This window comes from Bactrocera dorsalis, chromosome 2 (genome assembly GCF_023373825.1).
Source record: "Bactrocera dorsalis isolate Fly_Bdor chromosome 2, ASM2337382v1, whole genome shotgun sequence".
In the NCBI taxonomy this organism is placed as follows: Eukaryota; Metazoa; Arthropoda; class Insecta; order Diptera; family Tephritidae; genus Bactrocera; species Bactrocera dorsalis.
Window position 1 is genome coordinate 67,326,760 of NC_064304.1, and position 13,770 is coordinate 67,340,529.

Genomic DNA, 13,770 nt, shown 5'->3' on the forward strand with positions numbered 1-13,770 from the left:
TTATTCTTTAAGAATATATTTTCCTTCGATTCCTCGAAGATTCCTTTATTTAAATGTTTAATATTAGTCTACACAAAATATTATAACTTATTATGTATGAATTTCTGTTCAAACTGAGGACAAGATTGGATGCGCGTCACTCTTTTATAGCAGTGCAGTCAACTCGTGTCGTCTCCCGATTGGCTAATTCCGGTGGCGTGGCATCTTGGATAATGTCATGCTTGTTGTTGTTGGTCACGTGGTGGCTGTACATTCTTGTAAGATAATGCCCCTCCATGTGTCTGTATGTTGATCACGTTGTATATGCGTGATGTGGTATTGGCTTGTTGTTGTTGGTCACGTGGTGGCTGTACATTCTTGTAAGATGATGCCTCTCCATGTGTTTGTGTTTTGATCTCGTTGCACATGCGTCATGTGGTATTGGCTTGCTATTATTGTATTTACATATGTGTAGTGGTAGGTAATATGAGTCATACGTGTATGGCTGGGTGTTAACTCCCCCCTCCTCCGGTGAAAAGATCTCCTGATCTTTTTATACGCTAGTTGTGGCGTCCTTTTTGATGAGATGTTCCATACCTTTTTGTTTTAATATTTTTTCGTATTGTTTCTGCTGTCTTTCTTGTAGTTTGAGTGTTTTGCATTTCATAATTGCATAATATAACTTAAATCTAACATATAATAGCGACAAAATATTTTTACATTTATTAGCACATTTGGATATTTTATTGTCTAAAACTAATTTTCCATGTTTATATGATATACTTAAGTAGGTGTTACATCGAATATCTCGCAATTTTCTTTTATAATTGGGTATTTATATACTACAATAAATGTGTCATTAATTCTACATACATGTATATCAGCATATTCCATAATATTGATTACCGGAATTTCTGTATTTTCTGATTTAATTATATTTCAATATCATTAATATTTATTGATGGTGAATAAAAGTTTTTATTTTTTGCGAAATTAATTGTTAGAGCTAAGTCTTCTAATTTTTGTGCATTTCCTGCAACATTGTGTGTTGGGTAATTATTTTTTAGTTGAATGTTTCTAACAGTTTCTCAAAATGGGTGTTGATCAATCTTTGTTTGTTATTATTTTCTATAATGTCGTTAATTTTTTTTTATGTCTACCATGTCGTAATGGTCCTCCTGTAACAAAACTAAATGCTGATCCTAAAAAATTTAAACTTCTAGGCTTTCTCCTGATTAAGAGTTGGTTTTTTAGTATATTCTAATTTCTATCTAAATTCTCATTTCTAATGTTGTCTTTGTGTATTATTTTATTCTTTGTAGTTAACACTGTATTTTCTTTGTCTTCTTTAACGATGTGTTTAATATATCTTTTATTATATTTTCCACGTCTACTAGTTTTTTCGTAGATTGTTTGTCCCGGTTTAAATTCTTTTAGAGTTCTTTTCTTGTTATGGTAATCTAGCATTTGTTGCTGTTTTTGTTCAATATTATTTTTCACTGTTTCACTAGTGTCCTTGTTGAAAAGAAGATCGACTTGCTTCCTTTGTGTCACTGAGTGTATAGTTTGGTTATATTCCTTGATGGCGGGAAAGATTTGTTCTTCCGTCGTAGATTTTTTATCCTGTGCTAAAGTGCGAGCTATCTCTAGAATGGTACAGTGTAACCGTTCAACTTGCGCGTTGGACGTTGAATGATTATTTGCCGTACACGTGTGCTTTATTTTTAGTTCGTTTAGCATAGCTGTCGTACCAATACCAATGAATATGTTTTCGTTGTCTGTCATCACTTCGGTACAGTTTGGAAATACTTGGCATAATACTTCTTGGAATATTTCGTGAAAATGTCTTTTCGTATCAAGTTTACGAAAATATGCATATTTCGTATGTCTATCAATACATGACAAGAAATTTCTGCCGTTTATGTAGAATATATCTGCTTGTATGGATATACCTGGTGCCTGCGGTGTTGGTGTTTTGCCTAACAATTGTTTTACTGGATGTCTTTCGTACTTATTCTCTGTACAGTTAGTGCAATTCTTTTCTACGTTTTCTGTATCTTTCTTGAGTGTTGGCCAATAGCATGTTTCTAATATCTCTTTATAATTATTGAGCGCGTTTCTATGTGCCCTTTTGTGCGTAAAGTCTAAAATGTTCTCTCTATCTATTTGTTCAGTGATGTCATGCAGTTTAGTTTGTGTGAATATTTTGAAATATGTAGAAAATATATTTGTTATCTTCTCTTTCAACTTATGCCATGTTTCCAAGTCTGTGTGAAAAGCTGTTACAATTTTTGGTTTCATTACTTGCTTCAGCGTTTCTATTACGTATTCTTCGGTATTAAATTTTACTTGAAACCGTTCGTGTCGTGGGAATATAGTTGATGCAGTTTTTTCATTCGTTTCTGACGGTATTAATTCAATTTGTGTACGGAAAAAATTTAAGGGTTTTGCAATCATTTTAATGCATCTGAGTGCTGAAGACTCTGCGGAGTGGATTGATGTGTCTGATAGTGTATTTACTTGTCTAGATAGTGCGTCTGCGACCACGCTCTCGTGTCCAGGTTTGTATTTTAATTTAGCACCATATTCCTCTATTAGGTTTTTCCATCTTTTGAGTTTAGTGTTTGGATTTTTTTCTGATATCGAAAATATAAATGACTGGTGATCTGTGTAAATAGTCAGGTCGGCTATTCCGTACAGGTAATTTCTTAGTTTCTGTAGTGCCCAAATTATGGCTAACATTTTCTTTTCATTTGTGGAATAGTTTTGTTCTGTGATTGTCAATGTTCTTGGTATAAAGGAAATTGGGTTCCTACCCTGACTCAGTACTGCTCCTATTGCGTGGTTACTGGCGTCTGTGGTTAGATCGAATCCCTTTTCAAAGTCTGGCTGATATAGCTCTATCCTTTCTTTTAGTTTTTCTTTTATTTCTGCAAGGGCCTTGAGTGCCTGTTCATCTAATTTAATTTTCACATTTTTGCTTTTATTCTTTGATATGCTCCCATTTTCTCCCTTTAGGTAAATTGTTAATGGCTTGCATATATGTGCGAAGTTCTTCACAAATTTCCTATAGTAGGAAGCTAATCCTAAAAATGAGCGTAATTCTTTTAGTGTCTCCGGTGTTTTATACCTATCTATAGCATCTATTTTCCCTGGGTCTACTGTAATCCTTCCGTTATTTATTATGTGTCCCAGAAATTCGGTTTTAGTTTGAAAAAAATTTGACTTTTCCTCGGAGATCTTCATATTAGCTGTACGTAGCGTCTGTACAATATTTGTGATATCCTTAATGTGTTGCTCTGGGTCAGCAGAGTAAATTAAGACATCATCGATATAGACATATGCGCATTTTCCAATGTATGGTCTCAGAATGTCATCTACACATCTTTGAAATGTGGCTGAAGCGTTCTTTAGGCCGAACGGTAGGCGAAGGAATTCATACTTTGCCCCATTGACTGAAAATGCAGTATTTTCCCTATCTTCTGGTTTAATCTTTATTTGGTGAAATCCAGACTCTAGATCTAATGTTGTAAAGTATCTTGCCTTACATAAATTCTGTAATGTCATTGTTATATCCGGTATGGGATATCTATCTGGTATTGTCTGCTTGTTTAATTTTTGAAAGTCTATAACCATTCTTTTCTTTGGTTTTCCTTCCTCATCTATACCCTTTTTTGACACTGTCCATATTGGTGAATTATATGGGCTTTTACTTTCCCTAATTATTTCATTCTTTAAAAGTTTTTGTATTTCCTTCTCGACAAAGTCCCGATCTGCATATGGATAGAGATATTGTCGTAACCAAACAGGCTCTCTGGTTTCAGTCCTGATCTCTGCTTGTATTGTGGTCGTAAAGGGTAACATTTCATTATTATAGTTATTCTCCATTAACTCCTTAATTTCTTTTTCATAAGTTTTGTCTCCTATCGTAAAGTTTTTTGTTCCTTTTTTAATTCTCCTGTTTCTTCAAAAGTTATTGAGTACTCAAATAAGTCTAGTTTAGCTTTCATTTTTCGTAAAGCGTCTCCTCCTAATATTATGTCAAATTCTTTTAAGTCTTCTGTTTCGTAAAAATCTATGTCAAACCCTACAAGATTGATTTCCCTCTTATGAGTAACTGTTGATGTTCCATGCAATGTATTGAATTTAATGGGTTTTGTTAATTTGATTCTTTCCGCAAATAGATAACTTCTATTCACGTAACTACTGGTCGCACCTGAATCTATTAAAATATGCACGAATCTTCCATCTGGTGCAGTACGTCTAAGCGTTGGAAGACCATGGTATCTTATAAAAAATGCTTTTGTACCTTACGACTATTATTTTCATAACTTACGCTAGGCGCTTCGTTGTAGAGTAATTCTGCATCATTTTCCTGTGCATCGTTTATCTGGTTCACGCGTAATGTCTTCCTTTGGTGTGCATTAGAGGTTTCGTCTCTATCCCGTTTGAACTGATTACCAATTCTCTGCATTGCTGTTCTGAATGGGTTTGGTGTCTGCCTTGGTTGTATATGTTGCGGTGCAGGATTATACGGTTGTCTTCTGAATCTTGTAGATGAAGGGTTTATCTCCATAGGTTCTACTGATTGCATTGCTTGTTGAGGTTCCATCAGGTTTGTACAGCTTCTGGAGTATAGCGCATTTTTTGTGGCTGAGCTCCTTAGTCCTGCGATAAAGGTTCTTACTGCTTTCATCTGGACTTCCTTGGATAGAGCACTGATCACATATTCGTTTTTATGTGTCATCTCTATTTTGGACAAAACTACATTAAGTGCCTGATTTAGCTGGTCGTAGTATATGTGTAGAGGTTTCTCTGCTTGCCTGATTCTCATCATATCTTCCTCGAGGACATAGAGTGGACGTTAGTCGGCATAAGAATCATCCAAACGATCTATGATCTCCTCAAAATTTAGTTTGGTATTATTGTTGATGAGGATTTTTGCAGCTCGTCCCGTAACTTTTCCTCTAAGCAAGATTAGGGCTTCTGTATAGATATTCTGCCCGCGGAATATCTTCACATTGTTCATTAATGTCACTGTTAGCTTTCTCCAGTTCCTGTATTCGTGATAATCTCCGCTAAAGTTCGTTAGGGCTGACTTAAAGAGCCCTAAGTCGACTTCCTTGGGATCTGTGTACGTACAGACTTCGTCTTGATTACTGGTGTTGTACCAATTTGGGTTTCGGCGAATTTCCTCTGCAAATCAAGTACCATCGCTTGGAGTGCTTGGATCTCTGCTGCTTGTTGTGCCATTTTATTTTGTTTTTTCTTGTTTTGTTTTTAAGTTTTGAACCGTTTTGAAATAAACTCGAATTTTATTTCTGAATTCACTGTTATTTCTTAGTCGCGAAGGATTTTTTACCGAATCCTTTTATTGACCGGTCCCTGCTCGGGCGCCAATTAAGTATAGTTTTTAATTATTCTTTAAAAATATATTTTCCTTCGATTCCTCGAAGGTTCCTTTATTTAAATGTTTAATACAGTAAAACCTGTCTAAGTTGGACGCCTGCGGTTCATCACTTTTTGTCCAACTTACGGGAGTGTCCATGTTATAAAGAAATGATTCTTTTCTTATTTTATTGACTTTATTTTAAAAACTAGTTCAAAAAAAAACGTACATTGAATTCAATATATAGGTGTGTAATAAAGAACAAAAATTAACACATTTTAGAATACGGATATATGTATGTACAACTTATGTTTTAGAAAAATATGCATCTATTTCAGTTTGTTTTAATTTTGATAAGCTTATATTTTGTTCCAATTTCGTTTTTAGCTTTAAAAACTCCGGCAGCAAAGTTGATTGATGTGCTGATACATAAAGAATGACTTCGTTCATGTTTGATAAAGCTTCTTTTGCAGTGGGAAGATTATAGTTTTCAGTGCACTCATCTTCACTTTCACTTGAAGCAGTTCCTTGGGAGATGTGTTTTAAATCCTCTACCACGTTTTTAAAAATAGTTTCATGGGAATCACCCACCTGTTCATGTATATCTATCGATTTTTCCATATTTTCCACAACTATGGGCGATACTAATTCATTTCGAATTTGTTCAGGATAGTTGTGATTTATCAAACTTCCATAATTCAGATTTTCTTGCGGTGGACATTCCAGTAAATCTTGGCAAGGAAATCCAGCATGTTGAAAGCATTTTCTTATCACAAGAGGGTCTAATTCGTCCCAGGAAGAAACCAACCATCGAATAGCATCCAAAACAGAAATTCTTTTCGACAATTCACTTGCATTGTTACATTCGTCAAGGTGTGTTATCAGAGAAAGCATCATTTTTGATCGATATTTTGTTTTAACATTTTGAATAATTCCTTGGTCGAGAGGTTGTATTTCTGCCGTTAGGTTTGGTGGCAGAAATTTTACAAACACATTTGAATATTCATTTATTAAACTGTGGCTTGTAGCGTTGTCAATGAACAAAATAATTTTTCTATTTTGCTTCTTCATTTGGTCATTGATTGAACTAAGCCAATGCTGGAAAATTACACTTGTCATCCAAGCCTTTTTATTGTGAACCCATTGCACAATAAAATTTTTAGTGTCGATTTTATTTCGGTGAAAAGCTCGCGGCTTCGCAGCGTTACCTATAACCAACGGCATTAACTTTTCTCCTGTACTGCTGCAGCAAAACAATACGCTCAGTCTTTCTTTTGCCAGTTTACCTCCTTTACAAACTGCGCCTTTTGCAACGAGACTTCGAGTAGGTAATTGACGATAAAACAATCCAGTTTCATCCGCATTAAACTGATTCTCAGGTAAATAATTTTTTAAAAGTGTTGGTAGTTTTTCTTTCCAATCTGAGGCAGCTTTACGATCTACATTCGCTCCTTCACCACTTAAAGCTTTAAATTGAATGTTATGTCTCAAGCGGAAAGATTCTAACCACCCATTGCTTGCTCTAAAGTTCTCTATTTGTAACTCAGAAGCCAATAGCTTAGCCTTTTCTTGAATTATTGGGCCACTGATAGGAATATTCTTAGACCTGCATTTTTCAAAAAACGATTTCACTCCCTCATTTATTTTTTCAAAATCAGTTTTACGTATTTTTCTTTTGCGTTCCGGATCGGGGTTGCTTTCTAATCCTTTTATAATATGTTCCTTTTTATTTTTAATATTAGCGATTGTTGATTTGGAAACTCCATATTTTTCTGCCAATTTCCTTATAGATAGGCTTTTATTAGCCGGTTCATTCAATATCTCACTTTTAATTTTCAGAGATAACTCCACTGGGTGTTTTCTTTTTGACATGATTGCAACAACTGATCAAATATGAATAATTGTGTAATAGCTAATCCATGAAATTTGACGCATACATAATTTCGCAAAAATAACGGCATTGCAACGTTTGAAAAATTCCATTGATGCCGAAATACAAATACATATGTATGTACATTTATGTGTAATATACAGAGGTATAGTACATAAGTAAATCGCATACAAATATGCATACATATGTATTAAATGTATTGTCCAAGATATAAAGGGATTTTAATGCTTGCTGTTTAAAAATTGAGACAAATTTTGTCCAACTTCCAAGATAGACAGGGTCCAAATTAAGCAGTGAATATATGGATATTTTGTACTATATTATTTTGGTTCATCACTTTTTGTCCAATTTGAGCGAGTGTCCAAATTATAAGGGTGTCCAACTTCACAGGTTTTACTGTATTAGTCTACACAAAATATTATAACTTATTATGTATGAATTTCTGTTCAAACTGAGGACAAGATTGGATGCGCGTCACTCTTTTATAGCAGTGCAGTCAACTCGTGTCGTCTCCCGATTGGCTAATTCCGGTGGCATGGCATCTTGGATAATGTCATGCTTGTTGTTGTTGGTCACGTGGTGGCTGTACATTCTTGTAAGATAATGCCCCTCCATGTGTCTGTATGTTGATCCCCTTGTATATGCGTGATGTGGTATTGGCTTGTTGTTGTTGGTCACGTGGTGACTGTACATTCTTGTAAGATGATGCCTCGTTGCACATGCGTCATGTGGTATTGGCTTGCTATTGTTGTATTTACATATGTGTAGTGGTAGGTAATATGAGTCATACGTGTATGGCTGGGTGTTAACTCTGGCGTAGGAGCGAAACATCACCCAAGGAAGCGCACACTTTTTTATGATTTAACCCCCAAAATCCCTGAGGAAAATCAGAGTGAGTGTACTATTCCATGTATTTTACCAAAGATGATATTTTGTTCGGTGACCCTTCTTCTATAAATACCTTACATGAAATGGGGAACAGCTAACCCAGCGAAGGTAGTTATGACGTCACCCAGGTAAGACAAGTACGTAAATCAGACCAAGTTCGCAAGTAATTTAACAAAGCTGGCGTTTGGTCAAAGCAAATAATATGGTAAATAAAACCAGAAAAATAAAAGGCAGACGATTTTTTCGGTTGTAACCTCCTGGCAAACGTTTTTGAAAATTTGAAAAAAAAAATTCGAAAATATTTTAACAAATCTGATTTTTATATATGTTATTTGTAATAGTATTGTTAGTTCATTTTTCAAACGGCAGACGTTTTCTCCGGTTATAATCTCCGGCAGACGACAATATGTGTATATTGACATTGTGATTATATATACGAGTACCTACTGTGATTACTTTTATTTCGATCATTTCTGCATGGAAATAGATATATTATGAAAAATATAAGAACACAATTATATTTACTACTTTATAATAATGAATGAGGAATATGGGTTGTTTATAAATATTATATACATATGTATATTGTCATAATACCCATCATCTTGGTCATCTTGTTCATCATCTTCGTTGGCGTCTGGAAAATTATGAATAAATGTTTCAACTAAACAATTTGAATATAAAATAGCATATAATATAATAAAATATACCAGGTAATCTTGAATAAAATCACTAACTAAACATGGTAGCTGGTCTCTTTCAAACCACTTGAACACTTATGATGTATTATGTTCTTCCCAACCATATTCTAGTGGGTTTAACATCATCGGATTTTTCTGTGAAGCATTTTTCCAGATGCTGGAAATATAATGCGCCCTCAAGAATTGTTGGTAAAGTTCAGCTTTAAATGGAAGTATTGAACTAGCGTCGAAGTTTACAACTTTTTTAATAAAGTTTTCATTTAAGTCATAGCTATTTGTAGCTATTGACAAATAGTGGAAAACGACTATCATCAACGTCTTTTGTTTTCTTGGTGTTATGCATGTGGCAAGTAAATTCTTGAATAACATTAAACAGATAGTCTAGCATATCCGGAGTTATTTCAGCGTTTCCTAAACTTTCAAAACCTTTTTGAAATTCAATATTTTTTTAACAAGGTGAAAGGTCTTTTTTTACCTTTAATAAAAAAAAAGCAAAAGCGCAAAATTGATGCTGCCGCTTGTAGAACATCTTGCTCTTGTAAATGAGTAAATATTGAATCATCAATAGTAGTTATTCCTTTAGGTGCAACGACTTTTTTATTATTTGATTGCAAGATATGAATTCGATCTTTAAATATATCACGAATTTTGTCTTCTAAATAATGGACTCTTAATCGAACACTGGATGTTTCTTCGTTATTTAGCTCTCTGAATGATTGATTGATGATTGTTTATATAAGCTTAGTACGCAACTCTCAAGAAACGTAAAAACTTCATATAAAAAAACGCTTAAGAAACGGTCCAGAAACGTTCCTGCGATAAAGTTACTTGTGCTAGTACGCAGCTCTCAAGAAATCTAGTACTAATTTTTTATACTTTTTTTCAATAAAATGTGAATATGGCAAACCTGGTTTTGCGACGAAACATCAAATCAACAATTGTTTCTTGAGGGAAATTCGAAGTAATCGTCAAATTCATCCTAAATTAGTTGAAATCATTATTATAAAGTATATTCCAATTTGAAATATTGTATAAAACCAACCAATCATCAACAACATTCCTTAAATCTCAATGAAAATATTTGTGTTACCATACACATACATACGCACAAAGTTTGTTTACTTTGTTTATTCTCTCTTGCTCTTCTAATGTGGATCATTCACAATGCGTAACCAGCTGTCAAAATTACTTCAGAAATAATGTATTTTTGTTCTTGAGCAATTACTTGAGAGCTGCGTACCAACCTATACTCGTAAATACGAAACGAAATAACATCGCCCACGTTTAATTATGTTCTCTTCTATTAGAGAACAGATTTCTTCAAAAACAATTTGATGATTTTCTCGGGAAGCATGCTATGATGAATGCGCTGGTTTTTTTATTGATGAGGTTTTTTTTTACACTTGCATTGAAGTGTCAGCAATTGTCGAGTTGCTCGTAGATATTGATGGCTGCTCATTTAATAAATACTCTGATGAAATACTAGATTGAGTTACTTATGCAACTACATTGTCACTAACGTTAGATAGGTTATCTGCAGTCGAATCTTGCACCAAAATGTCTGTAATTTCAGTGTTTTAGTTGCTGACAAAACGACAATTTTACTTGTTTCCACAAATTTTCTCTTCAATGCTGTAAATGAACTGTAGCATGCACTGTGTTAACCTGATTCATAAATATCACTAGGTAAAACAGTATTTTGATATTTAAGTTTATGAAGTTATATAAAAATATATCAATGAAAACTCGAAACATATTTTCATTATTACCAATTAACTGAATGTTGTCATAATAGTTATTATATTGATTTATAAACAACCCATCTTCCTCATCCATTATTATAAAGTAGTAAATATAATTGTGTTCTTATATTTTTCATAATACATATATCTATTTCCATGCAGAAATTATCGAAATAGAAGTAATCACTGTAGGTACATATGTATGTATAATCACACTGTCAATATACATATATTGTCGTCTGCCGGAGTATTATAACCGGAGGAAACGTCTACCGTTTGAAAATAAACTAATAATACTATTACAAATAACATATATAAAAATCAGATTTGTTAAAATATTTTCGAAAATTTTTTTTTTTCAAATTTTCAAAAACGTTTGCCAGGAGGTTACAACCGAAAAAATCGTCTGCCATTTATTTTTCTGGTTATATTTACCATATTATTTCCTGTGACCAAACGCCAGCTTTGTTAAATTACTTGCGAACTTGGTCTGATTTACATATCTGTCTTACCTGGGTGACGTCATAGCTACCTTCGCTGGGCTTAGCTGTTCCCCATTTCATGTAAGGTATTTATAGAAGGGTCACCGAACAAAATATCATCTTTGGTAAAATACATGCACTCTGCCATTCACTGGCTCTTAGACTAATATATACATACGTATATACATATGTATCCACAGTATACATATATATATTTTTATATTGTATATTTAACTAAAAAGTTATTATTCCTTGCTTTTTAAAGTTACCTTCGCGTATATAATTCACAGAAAAAATTAAAGTACAGTGGAACTTCTTTATAGTGAACTTCCCTACAATGAAGCTCTCCCTATAATGAAGTCATTTTGAAGACACAGCTGTTTGGTTCTACTTTCGGTGCATTTTTGTCTCCTTATAATGAATTTCTATATAGTGAAGATTTCTATATAATGAACAAATTTTACTGCTTGAAAATCAAGCTTCATACGTTTTTGTCTCCGTATAGTGAATTTTTTCAAAATATGTTTTCGGTTACACTCAATTATTTGTAACTGCATATTCTCAGAAATAAACGAAATGTATAAATGTAATACGGGGAATCCCAAAATGAAAATACATACATATGTACATTGTAGTAGGAGTACAGTTGTGTTAAGAAATTGAAGTAAAAATGACGCATCGAAGCAGCATTTCACTTGAAAAAAAGTTATTAATTATTAACAAAGTTAAAGAAGGGAAGGTACGAAAATCAGTTTGAAATACTTCCCAGCACTTTATCAAATATTCTAAAAAATAAGGAAATGATTTTGAAAAATGTAGAAGATGCAGCAATTAGCGTAAAACGCAAAAGGGTTCGAACTTGCCAGTTTGAGGATATTGATGAAGCAGTGTTGAAATGGATAGTCGTTGCACGTGGTAAGAATCTTCCTTTATCTGGAACAATATTGAAGCAAAAGGCCAAAGATTTTGCTGAAGCACTAGGACACCATGAATTTGAGGCAAGTACAGGTTGGTTCAAAAGACGCCATGGTATTGTTCAAAAAACGTTATGTGGAGAAAGTGCTGACGTCAACCTACAAAATCGCGAAGAATGGGTAATGAACGTTTTACCAAGATTGATTGAAAATTACAACGCAAACGACATCTTTAATGCCGATGAGACTGGATTGTTTTTCAAATGTCTGCCAAATAAAACACTGACATTCAAAACTGAGCAATGCTTTGGGGGAAAACAAATCAAGGAGAGAATAACTGTCATGATGGGAAGCAATGTGACTGGATCGGAAAAACTTAAATTGCTTGTAATCGGAAAGGCGAGGAATCCGAGGTGCTTTAAGGGAGTAAAATCGTTAGATGCGGATTATGAGTTTAACAAAACAGCATGGATGACCAGTGAGATTTTTACCAAATGGATTCTAAAGCTGGACAAAAAATTTGGTAAACAAGACAGGAAGGTCTTACTTTTTGTTGATAACTTCACTGCGCATCCTAGAGATGTAAAAGACAAACTAAAAAACATACAGCTTGCTTATTTTCCCTCCAACATGACTTCGTTACTGCAACCAATGGACCAAGGCATTATCTACAACATAAAACAACATTACAGGAAACGTATTTTAACGAATATATTGGCTCAGCTGGATGGGGGAACTTCTGTTTTTACCATAGACTTACTCCACGCTATTCGAAATTTAAGCACCGTATGGGATGTCTATGTTAAACCAGAAACAATTGCCAACTGTTTTAGAAAGGCAGGATTTTCAAAAGATGCCATGCAAAATCCTTCTGAGCAGTGGGATGAAGAAGACCTTTCAATAGCGGATTTGGCTGCTCTGCAGTCTTCATTTAAAAAAGTGACAAATATCGAGGCATCATTTGAGGACTATGTTAATGTTGATATTGATGTGCCGACCTCGGAAAACCCGTCCGAGGAAGATATCATCAGCAGCGTTCTAGAAAGTCGCGGAGTTCCAGCTGTACCTGGTGAATATTTATTTTTGTTGTAACCAAACAAATATTTATGTAATAAACATAATTTTTTTTTCCTTTTTAGATATCGATGAAGTCGATTTGGACACTGAAGAAGAAATGGCAGATACTGATGAGGCATTACCTACATTAGGACAAGTTTCTTCTTCCATTAACTGTATTAGAACCTTTGCGGAGATGAAAAGTGACGTACCGATTAATGTTTTTAACTGTCTAAATAATTTTGAAGCTTTTGTTGAAAATGAAAAATGGAAGAATGTAATTCAAACCAAACTTACTGATTATTTTAAATAAAATTACAAAAGAAAAAATGAATTTCTATACAATGAAGTCTTCATATAGTGAAGCGATTTTCAGGTCCCCTGCGAATTCACTATAAGGAAGTTCCATTGTATTTATATTCATATTATTCTGACAATACCGCTTCAGTTTATTAACTGTGAGAGGAATTGCTTCCAAAAAAGTAAGCAAAAAGTAGCAAGAAGAATATAGTATAAAAGAGGATACAAACATACATAATAGGTTGTCAAAAAAGTCTTGCGGTATTTTTAGTGAATTTTCATTTGTTCATAAAATTGGTTACAATACTGCGATTCAAGTCAAATATGCGCCGTTCTGTTCGATGATGCGTTCCCAACGAAATGCCAACTTCTTAATGCCCCTCTCATAGAAACTCGCTTCCCTATTGGCAAAAAACTCGGAGAGCCAA

General features: G+C 34.0%; 1 protein-coding gene across 1 annotated transcript; it reads left to right on the forward strand.

Moving 5' to 3' along the window:
- Window positions 1-12,616: 12,616 nt before the first annotated feature.
- Window positions 12,617-13,355, forward strand: LOC125776140 (tigger transposable element-derived protein 6-like). The gene is made up of 2 exons (XM_049447022.1): window positions 12,617-13,055; window positions 13,126-13,355. Exons 1-2 carry the CDS (start codon window positions 12,617-12,619, stop codon window positions 13,353-13,355), a joined length of 669 nt encoding a protein of 222 aa, XP_049302979.1.
- Window positions 13,356-13,770: the final 415 nt, after the last annotated feature.